The sequence below is a fragment of the Ornithodoros turicata genome, chromosome 2, assembly GCF_037126465.1.
Source record: "Ornithodoros turicata isolate Travis chromosome 2, ASM3712646v1, whole genome shotgun sequence".
NCBI classification, from domain to species: domain Eukaryota; kingdom Metazoa; phylum Arthropoda; class Arachnida; order Ixodida; family Argasidae; genus Ornithodoros; species Ornithodoros turicata.
In genome coordinates this window covers 63,958,412-63,980,224 of record NC_088202.1, presented here as the reverse complement: position 1 = coordinate 63,980,224, position 21,813 = coordinate 63,958,412, and the positions used below count along the sequence as shown (strand labels likewise).

General features: G+C 45.2%; 1 protein-coding gene across 1 annotated transcript in view; it reads right to left on the bottom strand.

Annotated features, from left to right (window-relative positions):
• The window catches only part of LOC135385498 (receptor-type tyrosine-protein phosphatase delta-like), a 49,548-nt gene extending 29,272 nt beyond the window's left edge, over positions 1-20,276 (bottom strand). The window contains exons 1-2 of the mRNA XM_064614846.1: positions 20,154-20,276; positions 1,815-1,854 (exon numbers count right to left, since the gene is read on the bottom strand). Of these exons, the coding sequence (XP_064470916.1) occupies positions 1,815-1,854; positions 20,154-20,201 (88 nt within the window). The 5' untranslated portion in view covers positions 20,202-20,276. The remainder of the gene's footprint in view (positions 1-1,814; positions 1,855-20,153) is intronic.
• Positions 20,277-21,813: the final 1,537 nt, after the last annotated feature.

Here is a 21,813-nt window from a genome sequence, read left to right as displayed (position 1 = left end):
GGTCTCGTACCCCCTGCCCCTTTCATAAAGTGTACCATTCGATTGCCCTTTGTTGAAAATGGAATACTGCTAATTTACCCGACAAAACATGCCACAGTTATTAAATAACCGAATTAAATTGATAAAGATTGCAGAGCACGCCGCGATCTGTGTTGGCAACAATAAAAACGGCCACGTCGCCCTGCGGGTAAGTCCGTGATAGGATACAGAAATCGTCTGCTTTTGCGCGTGCTAGTGCATCGGCGTGAGCAGACGACTTTCAGAAGTTACTGGGCACCGCGGCAACTCTCGTACATTTTCTTTCAGTTCTCAGGTGAAAAACGCGCATTCTAAGTAGTGGCAAGCATGGTGGTTCAGAACAACTATGTTAATCCTCAGAAACAAGTTAAAAGTCGCAAAACAACCCCATCCACAATCACAAATCTGAAGTCGCTGGCCATCGGCGCGCGCGCTCGCATTACAGCTCCGACCAAAAATATATTACGCGCGCTTCCATTACACTCCCCGTTTTACACTGATCATGCTTCGAAATGAAGTGTCGCTGACGACGTACATGAAGAAGGAGAACGTGTTTATTTAAAAACCGCATTAAATACTCGCGGAAAGAAAACACGTGACTTAGCTTCCACGTATCCGATTGGGCGCCACATTATGGCTCACCATAGCCACATTATGGGAGACCCCACAGTCAATGCTCGGGCCACTGGCTCGGGCTACATTCTCCGCTCGCGGAGGTACATGCCTGAGTGTCCCCATTTCGAGAGCAAAGGGGATTACTCAACCCAAGGTGCTTCTGCATGTTACAATTACCATGAAAACGACGACGCACCCGCAGGCCGACGTCATACGTGACGTATGCATGAGAGAGGCGCAGCTTTTGTCGTCTGCTCTTACGGCACGTTTCGACAAATTCCTCGAAAACAGCCCTTGGTTATTCCGAATGAAACTTTGACGGTTGTATGTGTACAGTACTCGTGAAACTAGTTTTGGCTAAGTTTCGGAATCGCCCCGGCTGTACGAGACCGTCCCTTTAAATGTTACTATAACACGTCACTACGGACTAAATATTATGCCTTCAGAATCTTACCAAATTTATGCCGTTGCAATCTCCGTGACTCACATAGTAGAATCGATAAAAAAACAGTGCAATGCGACACAAAAAGCACGAGACAGACGTCCTTGCGTCCGCACTTGTGTCGCCCTGCACTGGGGTTCTTATCGATTTTAATGTCACACCAAACAGCCCAGTTTTGAACCCTTTTCATACAGTATTCTCACAAGAGATTGTTCTATTCTATTCCATTCTATTCTTTCTAGATTCTCTACGTGACGCGGAAGTATTATACAATTAATTTATATTTCTGAGGTTAACCGTATGACGTCATGGGGTGCGCAATCTGCCACCCGTCTGGCAGCATTGCTACTTCAAGGTCGATTTCCGACTCTTCGCCACAACTGCTGGTAGCTTCGCAACGCGGGGCAGCGCGCGGGGTCCGCGCGGAAGGGCGCGCTGTGGGTAGGAGACAGACGTCAGAGCTTTCGGTGATGTCGCCTACTATTGAAAATCCGAAACTATGAGGTTTTGCGGCTCCATTGGAAAATTCCTGGAAGCGCGTGATGTTCACTGACGCAATTACATTTTGTGTACCTACTGAATCCTTGAACGAGGTTGATTTATAATACGGAATAAAATAAATATAACATTTTGTTACGTCACTGCACTTTCAGCAATTGACTTGCTTTGAAAACGGCACATTTGACAGTATAAAATTCGCGTTATCGAACGCCTTGCAATCGATTTGAATTGAACTTACAACACGATGGAGGGTCCTCATGGGCATCCTCTGTGAGCACCTGAAAGTAAAGAACAGATGTACATATGATGTCAACGGGGCTCAACAGCTTTCATTTACACAACGTTGTGCCTGCGACCAATCAGAGTGTCAAATTAGCTTTTGCAATTATCTGACCAGGAACCATCCCATTCGGCTTTTGGCTCAGGCGCCCTCGGCAGCAGTCGGGTTCCGCTTGCTTTAATGACCGCCACCTATTTATTCGATGTTTACTGAAACTATGGTGCGTTTGGGGAAAAAGAGTCATTTATTTATCCATCACATTTGGTCGAAGGCCTGAAACATACACATATATTGCGCGTGCAGCGCCCACTGTCTCGGTCGCCAGTACGCTGAATTCAGTGATAATTCAGTGTAATGTGGTATCGTGCCTGCGTCGCCTTTCTTTTTTCCCTGCGTCCTTGCCCCTTTTACACTGTAGTCAAGTTCAAATACTTGTAAAGCACACACATGGTCTATTGCTAACAACGAAAACGTTTTACATGAATTTCTCTTTGCATAATATCAAATGTAATTGGTAGTAGATTTACACTGCGAGCGCCAAGGTGTTTAATCAACTTCATCGCCATTGTCATAAGCGAACAGTGGTAATATATATAAGTATGATAATAACATAAGTATGATAACAAATAGTATATAAGTATGATAAGCGTGTGCCACGCGCTCATGTGCGTTCTTCATCTGTCTTAACGTCATCGCATATGGATGTTGGATCCTTGTATTAACTCATTCGGCCCTTCAACGCCCAAAATGCTAGGTAATGGTTTGTTACGTCTCAGTCATTCATTGCACGTATCATCCATGAGTGTTCAATAAAATGTCGATATATTCATGAATACGACCATTGAAAAACACATATTCCATTGAGACGCCTTGGTGAATGTAGACCATTTGAGGGACAAAGCATGCTTTGATCCATAAATGACATCTTGTACTTCATACTACCCTTGTTTCAATCTATGCAGTGTCTGGAATGTAAAATATTTTCAGACATACATCCCGTCTTGGTTTTCATTTGTTGGGTTCTTTGACTTCCATGTCTTACTCACTCACTTCATAACCTTACACGCTGAGACACGCATTTACATTGTTGCCGTTCGGTTTTTCCCATTCGCTGACCTCTTCCGAAGAGAGAGGTGTCCGGTCGGAGTCTCACATCCTGTCGAAACTTTTCTGTTGTACCGACAGGCTGAGCGGAAGGGGGGGGGGGGGGCACGCGCTGCACCTGGCCGACGTGCTAAACAAGGTTTAATTGTTCTTGGACAGGCGCGACGAGCGCATAGAGTACATCATATATTCTCTCGAGCAACTGCTTTTGTTACCAGCTTTGTGCGAACAATGTCGATTCCATAACTCTTCAAAGGCGCGAACTAACTACAGTATCGCCTTTCTCGTGGCTGATGTGCGGCCCACGATGTCTGAGTTCCAGTCCGTTTACGTTGCGTTGTTCATATGAATCCTTCTATGTAGGGTGAAAGGAGAAAAGTAATTTGGCACACCGCTTATTGCACGGAAGACGATGATGTTGCTGTGGAGCTAAATTCGGTGACGTCACACGGGAAGAAGGTCGAGAAAGAAATGACGATTTAATGTGTGAGCTTTGCATAAAGGGAGCGTGAGCACGGGGATGATGATCGTCGCCATTGGTCCAGATGCGACATCACAGTGCTAAGATATAGCCGTGCTGTTTACTATATCTCCACACTGCGCAACACACTAATGTTGAAGGTTCAGGTTTGGTTAAGCTTCACTGAGCCTGAATGAGCACTAGGGTTGTTTTTCGCAATACGGCGTTTGCAAAGCTTTTATGCATACAGCTGCCCACATCGTCAATCCTACATACAGTACATTCTTCCTCCTCCTCCACACCTCCCCCACACTGACATCGTCCTTAGCCGGGATAGAGCCAACACGTACTACCGTGGCCGGCTCACCTGCGTGGAGACTTCTTAGTAACCGCACCGGCGCCGACAAATCAGCAGGGGCGGCGTTTTCCTTCTAATTCTGCCGGTTGTCTGCGATCAGCTTTGCAGTTGTCATATAAACCGTGTGTTAGCGTGAATTGAGCTTCGTTCCCACACGAGTGAATTCTTACTTTTATTTTATTTTCCTTATGTTAATATACATGAATGCCGCGGAGTCTGAAGCTGTTTGACACAGGCTATAACCCCATATATAGCAAAACAACGGCTATGTTGCTTTTGTGCACAAATGTTATACCGCAATTGTATCAGATCTAAATTTGTCATAATTGAAAAGTTTTTCTCCTGAAGATAAGCAGCTCGGTGAGTAGCAGTTGAAGCGTTCGTGACAGCGATTGTGAACTGCATCAAGTCCGAAGCGAAGCTGTTTTGCGTTTGCTAGCATTGCGAATAGACAAGGAGAGAATGGCTAAAACGCAAGCGAGCTGGTGATTAGTACTCGTAATATTGAACCCCTGAGACATAGGGAAGTACGCAACAGACACACACGGACGAAAACCTATTGAGCTAATGAGACAAGGTTATTCAGAGAGACACTGTTCATCCGCTCCTGTGGGAACTGTGTTAGCAAGCCGTCGGCGACTTTTGACTCATCTTTGGAGAAGTTGATGGCTTGGCCTCTTTGACCTTATTGTCTTCTTTATATTTCACTGTGAGTCTAGTAAAATTTCAGCTGTGTAAGAGACTTTGTCCGTGTGTGTCTGTTCCGTACTTTCTAGAGTCACTAAATAAGCTTCGCTTCAGAGTATCGACACTGAGGTTCAAGGGAGAGCAGGAGCGCCATCTTGTTCCCGCACCACACCGTCACGATCCCCATTTGAGGATCAAAGACGGCTGACATAATGCTGGCTGTGGGATAGAGAAGCTTGTATGATTAAATAAAGTTGAAACTGGGGCGGCTTGGCATGTCATGCTAAAGTCAATTAAAAACCCCAGTGCAGCAGGTGATGGCGAAAACAAAGGATGTTGCAAAGAGACGAGGACGACGAGGCACTGTCGTCCTCGTCTCTTTGTATTGTTCCTTGTTTTCGCCATCACCTGTTGCACTGGGGTTTTTAATTGATTGTATATGATTGTTGTGCGACAATCCATGTATTGTCCACCAGAGCGTCCCGAGGATGTCGAGATGAGTTCAAGGCCGTCAACCTTGATGATCTGCTTGCAAGAGAAAGGAACATTTCACCTAGAGTCACTAATAAGCTACGCTTCAGAGTATCGGTACTGAATTCCAAGAGCGAGCATGCGCCATCTTGTTTCCGCGCCACGCTGCGCACGCGCACTGCGCACGTTAACGCACGATCCCATCTATCGTGCGCGGGTGAAATCTTCCTTTCGTTTACAAGCAGCAGTAGACGGCCTTGAGCTCACCTTAACATCTTCGGGACGCTCTGGTGGACAATACATGGATTATCGCACAAGAATCACACACGCTTCTCTATCAAACAGCGAGCATTATGTTTGCCGTCTTTGATCCTCCACTGGGGATGGTACCGGTGTGGTGCGGAAACAAGGTGGGGCTCCTGCTCTCTCTTGGACCTCAGTGTCGATACCCTGAAGCCAAGCTTATTTAGTGACTCTAATTTCACCTGCGCACGATAAATGGCATGGTGCGCTGAAGTGCGCGTGGCTACTGTGGAGCGGAAACAAGATGTCGCATGCTCGCTGTTGGAACTCAGTGTCAATACTCCGAAGCGAAGCTTATTTAGTGACTCTAGTACTTCCCTAGTCTCGGGGTTCTAATATTATCAGTTGCGAATAGAATTGCGTGTGCAATTTGATGTTTATCATGTCTAAGAGTGGTTTGTAAACTGGGAAAGCGTTCGCTAGTGAGAGATATATGCTGTAGACACTGGATTCATATGCAGAGCAGTAGAGGTCGTGGTTTGTTGAATGGTGCATACGTTCAGTATCAGTACTGTTGTCCTTGAGGAAGTTGCATAGTTATTCGAATGCTTCTTTTCGCCGTGTGGTTGTGTACCAGTTACCCATAATTTTGAGGAAGGAAAAAATGCTTGAGGTCGAGGTGATCTAATCTTTTCATAAATTCTTTCATTGATTGAACTTAGTTAAGTTTATTTTAATTAATTACTTTTCTCCTCTTCCTTTCCCCTTCCCATCTTTCCTAGCCGCAGCCTACCCCGTTTCCTCCCATTCTTCCCTTATATGCTGAACTAAAAGATAGAGCAAAAAAAGAGGTTTCCATCCTCTACTAAAAGAAACGGAGCAGCATGCCTCTTCTGGGTGTAGCCCAGCTCCATTAGCCAAGTTATGTCTCTTTCTCTCTATGTCTAAAATATTGTTATATCGGTGTTATATTGTTACATAATTGCTTTTATAGATGATTCGCTAAGTAGGTAACCATAAAGCTGGTTCATTTGCAAAACCGTGAAACTTCCTGAAAAGTACGTCAGCTTGAGCAATAGACCGGTTTCGAAATACTGCCACCTAGCGCACTCGAGCAGCTACGTCCGCCATGTTGCGTGAGACGGAGCCCGTCTGACGCACGCGCCTACCAGCGGCAAGAATGTCGTACGCGATTTATGGTCGCAGCTTGATACATGCTTGTCTCTTCTTTTCTTTTTCTTCGAGTCTGTGGAAATGTTCCCCGCGAATGAAAGGATTTCCGATCTATCCAGGTTGCCAAAGCTCTCGGAAGAAAGCATGGCGTCGTTTGGCTTGTCACAGCGGAATTTGAGAAGTTACAACCTTTACATTCAACAGTATGTAGTCTCTTCAAATCAAGCAAATTACACAAGGTGAGTGCAGATATTATCCACGGAATCCTGCAAATCAAGTGTTCATATTCCCTTCGAAATGTAAAACTCGGTGACCTTTCAGAAGAAGCATTATTCTCCCTAAGACTAGTAGAAAATAGTGAAGGCAAGGAGAACATGATAGCTGGCAGAACCAGAAGGCCAGCATTAAATAGAATGATAAGATCGTTATGACTCCCAATGCTGGGACACTGGACGTTTTCAACAATGGCCTATGCGCATGCGTATGACCTTGAGGCACCGGATAGGGTTATCTATGTCTTCACCAGATGGCGCAGTATTGGGACGACAGAAGTGGGGACCGTGCTGCGACCCAGTTAAACGGCCCTGGGGAGACCGAAGGAACGGCGCGATCTCGTCGATCCCACTACGGACAGGTTTTGGTCCTTTGTGCTACCCACGTGGATTTGTTTTGACGCGCGCCGAGCATGGTTCGCAGGAGAGCCGCTAGGATATGACGCGTATGTGAAAAAGGTCCATGAAAAACAGACACAACACGGAGCACTTGTCCCAGCATTGGGAGTTTTAACGATCTTATCATGTTGTACGAACCCGCCCAAGTTTTATTGCTGATTCAGCAGAAATCACGAGAACAACAACCAAGTTCTCGTGAAAATGGCAATTTCGGGGCTACGGTGGGCTGATTTTGTTGTGTATTCCAAATACTCCCTTGTCATTGAGCGAATAACTTTCTCAGAGTCTGACGGAGCTCGTGTAGCGCCTAAGCTGACACATTTTCATTTTCAAACACTGTTGCCTATATTTACTGAGTTTCAAGCACAAAAAATAAATAAATAAACACTTGAAAATAAAGTTTGTTCAAATGTGCAATTTTTTTACATAATTTGATTGTATCTCATCTCATTACGGCCGAAGTCTCATTACGGCCGATGTCTCAATACGGCCGAAAGTCTCAATACGGCCGATAATCCTTTAATCCCCAAGTGTCAATCCCCACGGCCAAAAGTCAATATGTGTATTGTAACGTGCATTGACATGCAATGTTGCTGCCTGGTATGGATATAGATTCCAGAGGGTATAAGCCATGCAGTGTGCCCTTAGGGCCCTTATCATAAATACAAACATATTGTGTGATAATCAGTATGTTATCATACCACAGCACAATGCAGCATATTGTGTAATGTGTACACCCCAAAGGTAGTGTTGATGTTGCTATGAAGCAGCAGGCTACTAGGTGGAGTTAGCTGCTTGTGGAGAGCTAGATGAACATCGGCTTTGTTGTGACATTTTTTGGAGACATCTTACAGTCATTGGCCAAGAAGGAACACCTATCTCAGTCGACGTCAGTTTATTTCCATTCGCTTTACAATGGTACAATTCTTGCTTCTGGAATGAGTAGACCTGCAATAAGCAAAGAGCAACCGTGAATAGGCAAGAATATTTAAAAAAAAAACAGGCATTTGGCTCTACATGGCTGGTCTTAATGTGCACAAGCTGCATACATGTTGATGTGTGTCTGTTATTTCATACAAGGCTAACATAAACCTTCACCTAGACAAAAAAAAATGAAAAAATGTGACTTCCAGGTAAACACAATGCATAACCATGACTTTAGTTGCATTAGTTCATTCACTTAATGGAAACATGTGAATATGAAACAGTGATACATTACAATTCATGAAATGATGCATGCATGACTTTCCTTTTCTCGTTTCTTCTTATAAAAGTAGTGCACGAATTAACTCTCGTGCACTACTATACAAATTTTTTCACTTCACAACAGAACCGTATGATACAATTGGTAATCTTAACAGCTCACCTCTTCAGCCAAGACTCCCTGGGCAGCAACATCCTGTTAGCCATGTTGTTTTTTTTTTTGTTGTTTTTTTCGGAATCCTTCGCGTACCCACATAACATGACTGAAATGGAAAATAGCTATAAATAACAATGTACTTAAATGACTTCCTCTTGAAATATTGATTGTAATCAGATATGCTTTTGCGCTTAGTACAGTGCAAAAGCCTGCGCAACATTTGCAGATGTTCGCGGTAAGCAATTCGAGGAGATCAAGTATGCCGACTTGTGTGCACATTTCTGAACAAATATGACGACAAATTTTAACAAATTATCGGTGTCTTAACTTCGAATGAATTTGTTGTTCCTAAACGCGCAACGAACCACAAACGGTGCAAATCTACAAACACATACCCACCTACATCTATTACAGGCACTTCGGCTGTTTTGATTCAGTCAAATTACTCGTATGAGAATGCAACTATGTGTGGATAACACACTGCTAAGTCAGACAGTCTACGAAAGCATAACTCACCAGAATTCTTTGTTCTCGGTCTTGGTCAACACAGCGCGATATACGTTGGGACTATGACGATTCATTCAACTCAATTTTCGCCGGAACAATACGCGCTGCTCGAAAGACAACGACGGAAATTAAAGTGCCGCTTAAGTCCGCTAATTTGCACGTTGCAGCACTACAAATCGATAGATAATATTATTGCGTCGTAAACTACAACTGATCGCTAACACATGGATGGATGGATCATAGAGATAATATAGTAGGATGGATGGAGCTTAACACAAGAAACGAGATACCCAACGTTGCTAGACACCATCCGAACTTCCGAAGTGAGAGCATATATAATAAGATATCAAAACACGAAAGGAAGAGTATTGATCGCCCCTCCTTCTATAGCATGCAAAACGTGATTAGCGCTGAGAGGAACATGCATGTCCATGACGCGAGTTATTTTCACTGATCAAAAAGAGGTCACGTGATATTGCGTGACGCTTGCGAAATGTGCAGCAATGTGCGGTGAGCATCATGGCGAAATGAAACTTTAAATCGTGCATTGCACTTCACGGTAGCTGCAGGAAACGAAACAAACTTATGAGACACTGGATTACATGTATGTTGGCATCTTTTTCATTCCTGCATATAATTTCACATTACACTATACGTGAATACATGGTGTCATGTCATGGGTGTCATGTCTCACGATTCTGGGGAAGTAGTTGCATGGGGAAGTGTGCCTGGTTCTAGACTTTTAATTTTTGATGGCGTAATCGAAATATCGGCACCTCTCGCATTGTGGCTTGCATGTGACCAACCAAGTGCTGTTCCCTTGCTAGCGCTTCCTACAAACGACAAAACGAAACATGAAAACAAGAAAATGTATCGCTTTCAGGTTGCTGCCACTACTACATGTGCCCGCAATTGTCTTGCGTGTATGATTACACTAACGACGTCGCCCACCACGGCGGAAGTGTTTTGCGTACACGCGTTTCAGCATGAAGCCTGCAGGTAACATCTGATGCTTACCCTTCGGATATTCTCAATTTGCATATTGTAGCTTAGAGGAATTCCGAATGCCCAGAGTGACACACACGTATAACATTGTGACATCAGTGCAGTGGCATAAGCTCTAATGTAGTGCCCCACGAAAATGAACAAGGGGCAGTGGTTTATCCAGAATCCCAAGCACGAGAGGGGTGTTGGAAAAAATTGTGGGGGGAGGTCATCATTATAGTTACGTCATTACAGCTTAACATATCATTACAGACGTATCTGAAGCTGAAATCGCAAGGGCACCCCCTGTAAGGGGGTGCACAGGCGAAAAAGTTAGGGGGGGCCTGGATAAAGCACTGATGAGGGGGACTCCTCCACCCCATGTCAAGCCTCATAAAACACCTCCTGAAATATTTTCCTGGCTACGCAGCTGCATCATTATGACGTAATTGTCATTGTTGTCCATAATTCTTGAATATGTTTTGAATATATGGAAAAAAAAAGTCTGCCTGACAGCATATGTCTTATGGTCATCATCAAACAAGAGCATATGTCATTTTCTTCAGTGCCTTATGTACTTTTTTTAAATTTCAGGTGGACGTAAATTGTAGAAGGCAGCATTGGGGGAGAAGATCATGGTCATAGGTCATGTGACTCCTGGAGCTCCCTTGTGGAGTACTTTTCGGAACACACACACACACATCTTGCTCACAGAACCAACGAGTAGGATGTTGCTTGAATACTGAGAGAAAATGGCGTAACACATACAAATATCGTGTGACACATATGACAATAAAAACATTTTTCACGCGGGATGCATGAAACACTGTCGCAAAATTGTGTGCATGAACCATTGTGTGTGACACGAGCCGTGGGGGCACACTGCCTCGGACACATTTTGGGAAGCATAAAACACAGTATATACACAGCTAATATGGTGGATGCTTCTTTTGGCCGTTATGAGACATCTTCGGCCGTATTGAGACTTTGGCCGTAACGAGACACTTGGGGATTAAAGGATTTTCGGCCGTAATGAGACTTTCGGCCGTAATGAGACTTCGGCCGTAATGAGATGTTACCGCCCGTCGGAGGTAAATTACGATTTTTAGTTAAAACCCCTAACCCGATCGACGTCTTACTTTACACGTCTGTGATGCGATTATTCCATATGTTAGGGCTTCGCAGAACGTTACACCTGAAATATTTATAGACTTAGACAGGTTAATAGCGTTATTATTCAAAATCGGACATGAACTGCATCAGATGTTTTATTTTAGTTTTGTCCAAAGGGAACTGCTTTTGTTTTATTATGATTCATTACAACTGCAATAAGCCTTCTCTCTCCCTTTCCCCCAAGACTGCATACTGTGCTGTCTTAACCAGGAAGATAAATTATTACGGTTATTTCTTCCAGCTACCTTCTGTGCCTAGTGCAGTCTCTGGCTGCTTTTACATGGAGCCTATTCCGAACGATCTTCTCTTTTAGTGAGTCAATATTAAAGGCCTGATATCCTTCTGCAGCGGGTTATTCAGAATGTCTCGCAGTTCATAAGTCTCCGAGACTCAGGTTGGATCTTTGCTATGTACACACCTAAAGGAAATGGAAAGCGGCTGGGATTTGCCATCGCAATACAGTGATACTAGCGCCGTAAGTGAGGAAACATGGCGGCATAGACCCTTTTCAAAAATGAGCGCCACCTGTTGCGCTTTCGTCGAACTGAGCTGCGCCGGCCATGTTGCGGGAGAAGCCGACGCAGCAACAGACTGCAGACTAAATCAACCTATGAACTGTTGTGAATTTATCTTTCCTTTTCTCTTCGTTGAGATGTGTAAATTAATTATGTAAAAAAGTACACATTTGAAGCTTTCTTTTCAAGTATTTATTTGTTTTGTACATGACAATTAGAAAATATAGGGAACAGTGTTTGAAAATCAAAATGTGTCAGCTTAGGCTACACAACAAAATCGACCCACGTGTCCCTGAAATTGCCTTTTGCCCGATAGCTTGGTTGTTGTTCTCGTGGTTTCTGTTTAGTGATACAGCGATAAAACTTGGGCGGGTTGGCAGAACGCCATAAAAAAAGTTAAAAACCCCAGTGTTGGGGGTTCAGGGTTGTGGACGGTGATGGGAAGTAGTTAACTACATGTAGTTAAACAACTAGTGAAACTACTGCATAGTAGTTAAACAATTGTTAGAAGCTATCTCTGGGAATGTAATTATAACGTTAAACTACATTTTTCTGTAGTTAACTACAGAAAAATGTAGGGTAAATGAAGGGTTGCACTTGCTGTTTCTCGGCACGCTCTACAGATTTCTAATTTACACCTCGGGTCGTCACTAAAAAGCTTGAAAACGTAATCATACGTAAAAAAACGTAATCATATGAGGCAATATAAATGCCTGAATAATTAAGCAAAACAGCGATTAAAACACAGGGCATCGAATACGCCAGCAGTTCTGCTTGATGTAGAGCGCATCATGCTGTTTAAACGTTCGGTGTACTTTAGGCTGGACAGCGGACACCCTGTATAGCAACGCGCACAAGACGCCGAGGTAGTTAAAAATGTAGTCGTGACAGCGTCGGCAGTAGTTACAAAGTAGTTTTACTATTGGTGCTATGAAGTAGTTACACTAGTAGTTAAACTACAAAAAGTAGTTGCTGCCCTGTAGTAAAGATGAGCTTCTGTGAAGCAACTATGCCACAGCAGACCAAAGGCACACATGACATCACGAACAGTGCATCTGAGCCAAACAGATCAGCGACACGTAGGGGTAATTTCTTTTTTCATCCTTTTTCTTACCATCGTAGCACGATGCCTTGATGTACATACCTTGCCTGAATATAATAATGTTTCTTTGTTTGTTTGTAAGGAAGAACGAACGAACGAACGAACGAACTGTTCATAGTGTAAAGCATCCCAAATATGCTCCTGTCAAAATCTGAATTCTCCGAAATGTGAACACGCATGCTGTGAGCCAACTACTATCTTCACTGCCCTTGTGTACAAATTGCTCAATGTAAAAGTTGTAACTTGTGAAATTTCGCTGTGACAAGCCAAACCACGCCATGCCTTCTTCCGAAAGTTTTGGCAACTTAGATAGATCGGTCACCCATCCAGCCACGAGGAACATTTCCACAGACATGACACACACACACACACACAAAAAACGGCACATATATCATGCGGCGAGCATTGAATCGCGTACACCGTTCTTGCCGCCCGTAGGCGCGTGTGTGTGTCTGATGCGCTCCGTCTCCCGCAACATGGCGGCCGCAGCTGCCCACGGCCGCTAGGTGGCAGTATTTCGAAACAGGTCTATAGTCACTGTTCCCCCCACCGTGGTTCCCTCCCAGTCAAGGACGCGGACGGAGGATAGCGCGCATGGCAGGCGCCCTAATCTGTTGGAAACCTCCTGTGTTTCTTTCCTCCATGGAACGCTCCTGTGTTTCTTTCCTCCACGTTTCCTTCCTCCTGCGCCTGGCGGCCTCTCTCCGAAATGACCAAAGGTTTGACGCAGCCCGTTCGGACACCTGCCTCTTCTGACACCGTGGTTATAATGTATCGAACAAACGCCGTTTGTTGAAGGGGAAAGACAAGACATGTGTTTCCTAACAAAATGTTTATGCACACAACTCGCATGCATGATAAAAAAGAGGCAATCTTGACGGCGCTAACCGCTCTCTTTTCGTCGCCACCGTTACGCAGGTGGACGTCCGCGCGTCATAGTAATAGTCAAGTATAGTGGCTGTATTGAGGAACCTACAACTAAATAGGGTACAGAGTAGGCTAATTCCAGCGAATTTCGAACAAGCGAGGAACCTGACCATCTCCAATTTTTTTTTGAAAAAATATATTCTTCAGGGGACGAGAAATGATGAAAAATGCGCCTATATTTAAAGGTATTGTAAAGCAGCACCGATCAAATGCCATTTAGTGTGGCTATTCGATAGTCCAAGCCACCAGGACAAAAACTGCGCAAGTTTCATTCCAATCGACGGTGCAATTAATTAGAAAATTACAATTAAAGATTACGGGCAACACTGTACTAAGTACCGTAATTTCACGCGTATAAGCCGCACCGCAGATAAGCCGCAGGACGCGTTTTTTGGGACGTTTTGCAAATTTTCTGGCAGATAAGCCGCACCCGCAGATAAGCCGCGGACAATACGAGACGACTGATTTGTGCGACAAAGGAGACCATAGAGAAGGCCATAAACCCTGTGGTCCATACTCCGGGATCGGCACAGTGTACAACAGAGGAGGTCAGTTCTGGGGTTCTACCAAGATCGGATTGTGCCCTTGTCGGGTGTTTTTCGTGGACTGATGGGTCAGTGATCTTCCAGAAGACGTGAATCACTGTCACCACTTTCCTTAAAGCTGCTTGGGGGAATGCACCAGGAAGATCAATCTACTCGAATGTGGACCCGTCCCTGTTACGCACTGTTCGCGCATCAGCAGGGCAGTGCTGTTCCAGAGACACTGTCGTCCCTTTCGTTAAAATCGGCGTATGGGGAAAATGCCAGGAAAAAATAGTCATCAGATAAGCCGCACCGGTGGATAAGCCGCGGGGCGCCCGTGAGAAGAAAAAAATCGCGCATAAGCCGCGGCTAATACGCGTGAAAATACGGTATTCGAAATGAATTCGTACTCCTGACACACACGGCGGTAACCACATTGTATGCGTATAACACTGGGCTCGACATAACAATCCACCACAATCCACCATAAAAATCCGCCCCTGTAATCCACACAACGATCCACATCTGAGGATAAACGGATAAGCGAACTGAAATGAAATGCTGAGCCGTTGAAAAAAAATGTACCAGCCGTTCAAGAAGCCAGACAGCGTCGGGACTTGTTTGTTCACAGAGATTCACAGAGAGAGTTTGTTCGTTGGAAAGAGGCCGCGAACAGAAGGAGCGCGCAGGCGCAGCAGAGAAGTAGGGAGAGCCTCCATCGAGCAGCAGCCAGCGCTGGGTTACTTTGCAAAAACAGGGGTTGACATGGGTTTCAGAATGCATAGGTAAACAGGAAAACTAATAATATGGTTACTAAAATAACGAAGTTCCGATGTAATAGTGTGTAATACCAATTTTCACTGTTGCCCGCTGTACAGGGGGTTGTTTGACACCAGGCGTCGCACCGCTCCACTACAATGCATTTTTCATGGCAAATTAAAAATATTCATAGCGCGTTGTCGGTCGTATGGTTCCGCATATGGTATTTAGAAGCAACAAAGTCTCTAGTCACATCACCGGCATATCATGCTTGTCTACTGCTTTACAGTACCTTTAAGCCTCCACCTTCAGCAATTTTCGAGGGAGAGGGGAGAAAGAAACTGGTCGAAATGTGGCCCAGTCGTTTCGAGCTACTTTGAGGGCTTCTCAATTGAGAGGTATGCGGTTCTAAGAGCCACAATATTTTGGACCTGCTCACTGATATACGGACAACACGCTGTCGCCTTCGTAGCCATTTGTAAATGAAACTTTTTCGTAAAAAAATGGCAAAGTCGCAAGAAGACGCGAAAAACGGCGTTTTTTGGAGCCTTTTTGTACTGATTCCGTTTATCGGAGAATAATGAAACCTACACCATTCATTTCGTCATTGTATGCCCTATGTGTTGTTACCATTTTCATTGTTCTAGTGTTAATCTGCTAGAAGCAGATTGTAACAATCCCACAGGCGGTATCGCGATTTACCTGTATTTCGGCCGGCGCTAGCAAAAAATGGCCACCAAAAAGTTGCCGAGATTCTTTTATATGTGGCGCAGAAACCCTTTCCTAACACAGAGAAAAAAAAGAGAGATTCGTATTTCGTTTTCGATGACGCTACGATTTTTTAAAGTGACAGTGTTCACGCGCGCTGCGCACTGCTCCGGGGCGGTACTCTCCCGCAGCTGGTCGGCGTTATACGGTCGCCAAGGGCGGACGCGATTCAGAGAAATCACGTTAAAAACGCGATAATGGCTCATATCCGAGTCGCTGACACCATCGATACACCATCGATACAACCAGGTACATGATTAAGAAGTCACAAAAGTTGGTCGCGGAATAAGATGTGCGGGCATTGCCTGATCCGTACCGGCGCAGTGCTCTGAAGGAAGATTATTTGGCGGCAGCAACGAGCTTTTATACGGTGGATGAGCTGGACTGCACGTTCAGAGCCCAGGATCAAGAGACGTCGTGCACGTTAAAGAAAGAGGCCAGAAACTCACAAAAGCTAAGAAGTACATGACGTGTTCAATCCGCGAAGCCTACAGAAAATTTAGAAACAAGTATCTAGACATAACGCTTTGCTTGAGCAAATTTTACTCCATCCGCCCTCAGTGGATTAGTATTAACCCTTCCAGGGAGGAATGCATATCCACGTACTGTGCAAGCTTCGAGCGCAACGCAAAGGATCATGAGCATGTGCATCTGTGATGGAAACTGCGAAGAATGTCTTTCTGGGGATTGCGAACAGTGTCCAGGTACAGAAGCACTTACTGAAGAAAGTCTGGGCATCCAAGATAACCAAGAAATTGATTTCGCAATATGGGAAGAAAGAAGTCGGCTGAGGAGGACATTACCTGCGCGCAACTTCATTGAAGTAATTAGAAAGTGGGTGCTCCTACATCAGCCATGACCACACCAGAAGGGTTCAGAAAGAAGCGGTCCGAAGGGAGAAGTGTTCTGTAAAGCCAGGACACGTTGTATTTCATTTCGATTTTTCAGAGAATTGGACAGTTATCCTGCCCAAGGAAGTTCAGAGCTACCACTGGCACAAAACTCAAGTTTCGATATTCGCATGTGTGGCTACTACATCAACTTCAAGTCCCTGTTATGCTGTTGTGTCCAACAACACCCGACAAGACAGCTTAGCAGCATTGCTTTCTCTTCTCAAGATCGAAGAACATATGGAGGACCACGAACACCTGCATGGAAGCGCTGTATACATCTCTGATGGGGCCAGTGCGCATTTCAAAAACAGATTTCAGCACTATAAGCTCGGACGCAACGCAACTGTAAAAAGGTGGTTTTTCTCAGATCCAGGTCATGGAAAGAACGCCTGTGACGGAGCCGGAGGTGTTGTCAAACATGCTGCAACAATTTTCAACTTGCGCTCTCCAGCAACGGAAGCAACACGAAACGCGTGTAAGTTCACTACCGCCGTGTCAAGACATGTAAACAATGTGACTTTATTGCAACTTCCTTCGGAAGATGTGACAATCTCCAGGCAACAAAAAGAAGATGAGTGGAAGTGTACGTCCAGTGCTCGGCCTTCGTTCTCATTATGTGTGGGAAAAGGAAAGCGAGGCTCCCAACAGTGCAAAGTTGAAGAAGACTGAAGCAGATATCCCATCCTGTGTTTTCCAGAGTCATATAAATTAAAAGTGCGTTGCTCTGAGCCATAACCATGTTTTTAACTTGATCTCTCTGAATCGCGTCCGCCCTTGGCGACCGTATAACGCCGACCAGATGAGGGAGAGTAACGCCTAGGGGCAGCGCGCAGCGCGCGTGCACACTGTCACTTTAAAAAATCGTAGCGTCACTGAAAACCAAATACGAATATCATTTTTTTTTCTGTGTGTTAGGAAAGGGTTTCTGCGCAACATATAAAAAAATCGCGGCAACTTTTTGGTGGCCATTTTTTGCTAGCGCCGGCCAAAATACAGCTAAATCGCGATACAGCCTGTGGGGTGGTTACAATCTGCTTCTAGCAGATTAACACTAGAACAATGAAAATGGTATCAACACATAGGGCATACAATGACAAAATGAATGGTGTAGGTTTCATTATTCTCCGATGAACGGAGTCAGTACAAAAACGCTCCGAAAAACGCCGTTTTTCGCGTTTTCTTGCGACGTTGCCATTTTTTTACGAAAAAAGTATCTGTTACAAATGGGTAAGAAGAAGACAGCGTGTTGTCCATGTAGCAGTGAGCAGGTTAAAAATATTGTGGCTCTTAGAACCGCATACTTCTCAATTGAGAAGCCCTCGAAGTAGCTCGAAATGACTGGGTCACATTTCGACCAGTTTCTTTCTCCCCCTCTCCCTCGAAAATGGATGAAGATTGGGGCTTAAATATAGGCGCATTTTTCATCATTTCCCGTCCCCTGAAGAATATATTTCTTTAAAAAAATTGGAGATGGTGAGGTTCCTCGCAGGTTCGAAATTCGCTGGAATTAGCCAGTAGCGTGTTCCGTAGCTGCCGCCATCTAGGGCCACTGACGAAATGAATCATGTCACATGTCACGGAAGACTTCACGACGACAAGCAAAGGTAAACCTTTCAAGAAACGCGATATGGAGAGACTTCTGGAACGCGTAGAACGCGACCTCGCTGGTGCTCGCGTGGTTCGAGACTCCAGAATGCCTCCTCTCCCGTCTTGGCCGTGCATGGTCAAAGGTGAACCCGAGCATGCGCTCGCTGTCGGCGCGCAATACAAATAAATTGCTGGTGGAAAAATTATAGCACGCGGTATATCCGCTCCGATCCGCATCCGACCTCGAGCCATCCGCATCCGACCGCACACAGCAGGAAGTGATAAATTTTCATCCGAATCCTCAAGTATGTTGCGGATATCCGCGGATACCGCTTCCATCCGCGGATGGTGCAGGGCTCTAACCCGGGTAACCCTCGGGTAAGTAGGTGACGTACGAGGGTAAGCCATCACGTAACTAGAGGGTGACAGCTCTCGCGCATAATTTTCGCCCTACGGTGGTTACTCTCAACATGGCTGCTGAAGCAGACGCTCTTTTCGAAGAGAGCTGCTTATGGGCGCGGCTGAATTCGTTCGCTCTTCGTGAAACGGTATTTGCACCGATCTCCAGTGCCGCTGTTTGGTGCAGGTGTCACGTTTTCGGCAGGTACACTGTGTTCAGGAGTGCAAGTTCTGCCTGAGAATATGTATTCATAGAAAACTGTAAACCGAATAAAATGAAGGTGCACGACGCAAGCGTGACACCTAACACGAAGCGCGGGAAAAGGAGGAGGTAAAGGTTTCCAAGAAAGATAGAGAGACAAGTAGAACGAGGTCAGACACGCTCCTTCAAACGTCCCGGCGTTTGAAGGAGGGATGCATAGATACTTGACGGCACACTAGTACAATAGCCAGCATTCCTGATAGCAAGCGTCAAAGACGATTGCCACTTACTGAACATTTCAAATACAGTAAAGAATTGTGAGTCTTATTATCGTTCATGTGGGCATAAGTTTAGTTAACGAACTTTCTGTGTTCACTTATTTTTATTGTTTTTCGCGCCGCGTAGACTGAGCAGCACGCACATAACAGCAGGAAGGAACCGAATAAAGAGCATTTCGCGCTACAAGGCGCAAAATTTAGACAAATTTCTAATACAGTGTGCTCTTGGAAATAGGGAAAGGATGACAAAACGAAAAGCACTCAGACAAAGAAGAAAAAGAAGAAAACAACTGCCGCGTATACCTGTGATAGGTGGCGGGAACACTACAAATCAATTATGCTTTTTTGTTGTGCTGTTATGCGTGAAAGATTTGCTGTGTAACTCGTCTCAGGAGCAGACATCCAAAATATACAATCAAAAGTGTACATTCAAACGAGAACCGATCGAAAGCAAGTGAGCGAATGAAGTCTTAATCACAGTTACCCTTCATTATGACATAAATTAACCCCTGGACAATACGGATATCCCCAATTAGCCCTTGTAAGTTTTCACTATTGAGAACGCAGTGCGGACACCAAATCGTATCGGACAAAGCTGTCAAAATGAAAAACTGAAACCACCCGTGGCTAGTCGTCTGCTCGTCAAAACTGACGCGAGTGACGTCAGAACCCTTGCTTGATATGGGGTAGGGAAGGTCAGCCTTGCTATCCCGCCTGCCGGGCAGGGTAGCCGGGAGTAGGTATACCCACGACCTATTATATACTGTCAGTATATAGTAGGTCGTGGGTATACCCCTGCAACCCTCGGGTGACCGGACTTTCGTCGGTGGTTTATGACATCATTTCCGTTAATCCTGATTTGTCGCCCATCGAGGGTTACTCCCGAGTTACCGGAGTTGAATAAGAAAAACGAACCCGGTCGGTTGATAGACTCTGTGACCACAGAAATTGAGACGCGTGTTAGGGCATCGGGACACCCCTCCAGAACCACGCCTTGTTGAGCCGTCGACCCCATATCGGCCAGTCTCATTCTTTGTTTTCAGTAAAACATTTCATCCTAGTGCGCCCTATGCTTTAGAGGTATACCTTAGGTCGTATTTACAGTGAGTACCAGTCGTGCCTACTCTACTACGAACTAATTCGACCGCTTACCAATATCGGTGCACACAGTACAGCCATCACCGCTGTAAAAAGCTTCATGGCCACAAACGATGGTTAACCGGCTCAATGCGTTGCTACCTTGCACAAAATGAGGACACAGTGCAACGTTATCATGCGCTCCCTCATACAGCTACGCACTTATCAGTCTGCATAAACAACACTGAGTACATACCGCATTTTTTTCCTAGTAAGCCCGATGGCTGAACATAGAAACAGTAGGCTTACAAAGAGTTCGGTAAAACTCTGGGGATATTGGAAATTTCCATACAATGCGGATTTGTTATGAGTCATCCACTGACGCCATCGGGGCAGTAACGTTCTTAGAACGTTGCAGAGCGGATATGATGAGCATAGAGGAGAGCCTCCTCTTGCGGTGCAGGTACTGCCAAGGATGCTGACCCACTTACGCCCGTAAAAGTAGGAAACGAGGGAAATGCGCTGTTGACGTTTAACTCAGAAAATATATGCGTAACGACACTCTGTCTCTGCGCAAGAGAGAGGAGGGATATATTAGAACAGTGAGAGAGAGAGAAAAAAGAGGAGGAGCAAAAAAGAGGGTAAAGTTTCCAGAAACTACGCGGCGAAGTGTCTGGATGTTCGATGCGGGGGAAAAAAAGAGGACAGGTTTATCATTCGACGAATTCGGCTACTGCCATAAATGGGCCTTTAACAACGGAAAGAAAAACACCATCTTATTTCCACACCACCACCTTCGCCTTCCAGACGTGGTGGCGTTACAACATACAAACAAACACAAGGCCCAGCGGTTAACATAATGAACGATGAAACGCACGGTCAGTCGGCCCAGTACGCATACTAACCCCCCTATCCTCCCACGCCTTCCTGCTGTCCTCTCTCCATCTGCCCACGTCTGTACGCAGCTCATAACCACAGTTGCTTTGCGGCGCTAACACGGAATTAAAAAAAAAATAGAAACGCACGGTCCTAAAAAACCGTCTCCAATGCTCAACTCTGTATAAATAGGGTCTGATGTTTTCGGGTTAAATGACTTGCTTGATTTATTTGGGGGGGGGGGGCAAGGGGGTTATCGGGTGCAATTTCGAAATCTGAAATTCGGTGTGTTATCAGGTTACTTTTTTCTTTCTGTTCCGCAAGCGGCCTCCAGTTAGAGGTGCACATATTGGTGAAACAGGCATACCCCGCGATTTATAGTCACGAACACCGCGTGATGTATTTTCTTCGCATATTTTTTTTTTATTTCGTGTTAGCGCCGCGAAGCAACTGTGGCTATGAGCGGCGTACAGACGTGGACAGATGGAGAGAGGACAGCAGGAAGGAGCGGGGGACAGAGGGGTTAGAATGCGTCCTGGGCCGACTTCAAGGGGAACTTTGCCGACAGCTTCGCATATAGTTTGTTGCTGCACTCATATACTAATCTCATCTGACGTGCGGACAGATTGCTACTAAATCGCGTACACAAACACGATACATGATGCAGCACAATACGTGATCGAAATTCCGAGAGAAATCGGGATAATCCGAATTGGTCCAAAGGTGATTCAGCAGGGAACAATCGGGTGGAATCCGGACGGGAAACCGGAACCACCGGGCGGGCTTAATTCGAAAAGACACACCCTATGTATACAAAGGAAGTGAATTTTTCAGGTTAAGGCTGTGTTCCAATATCCAC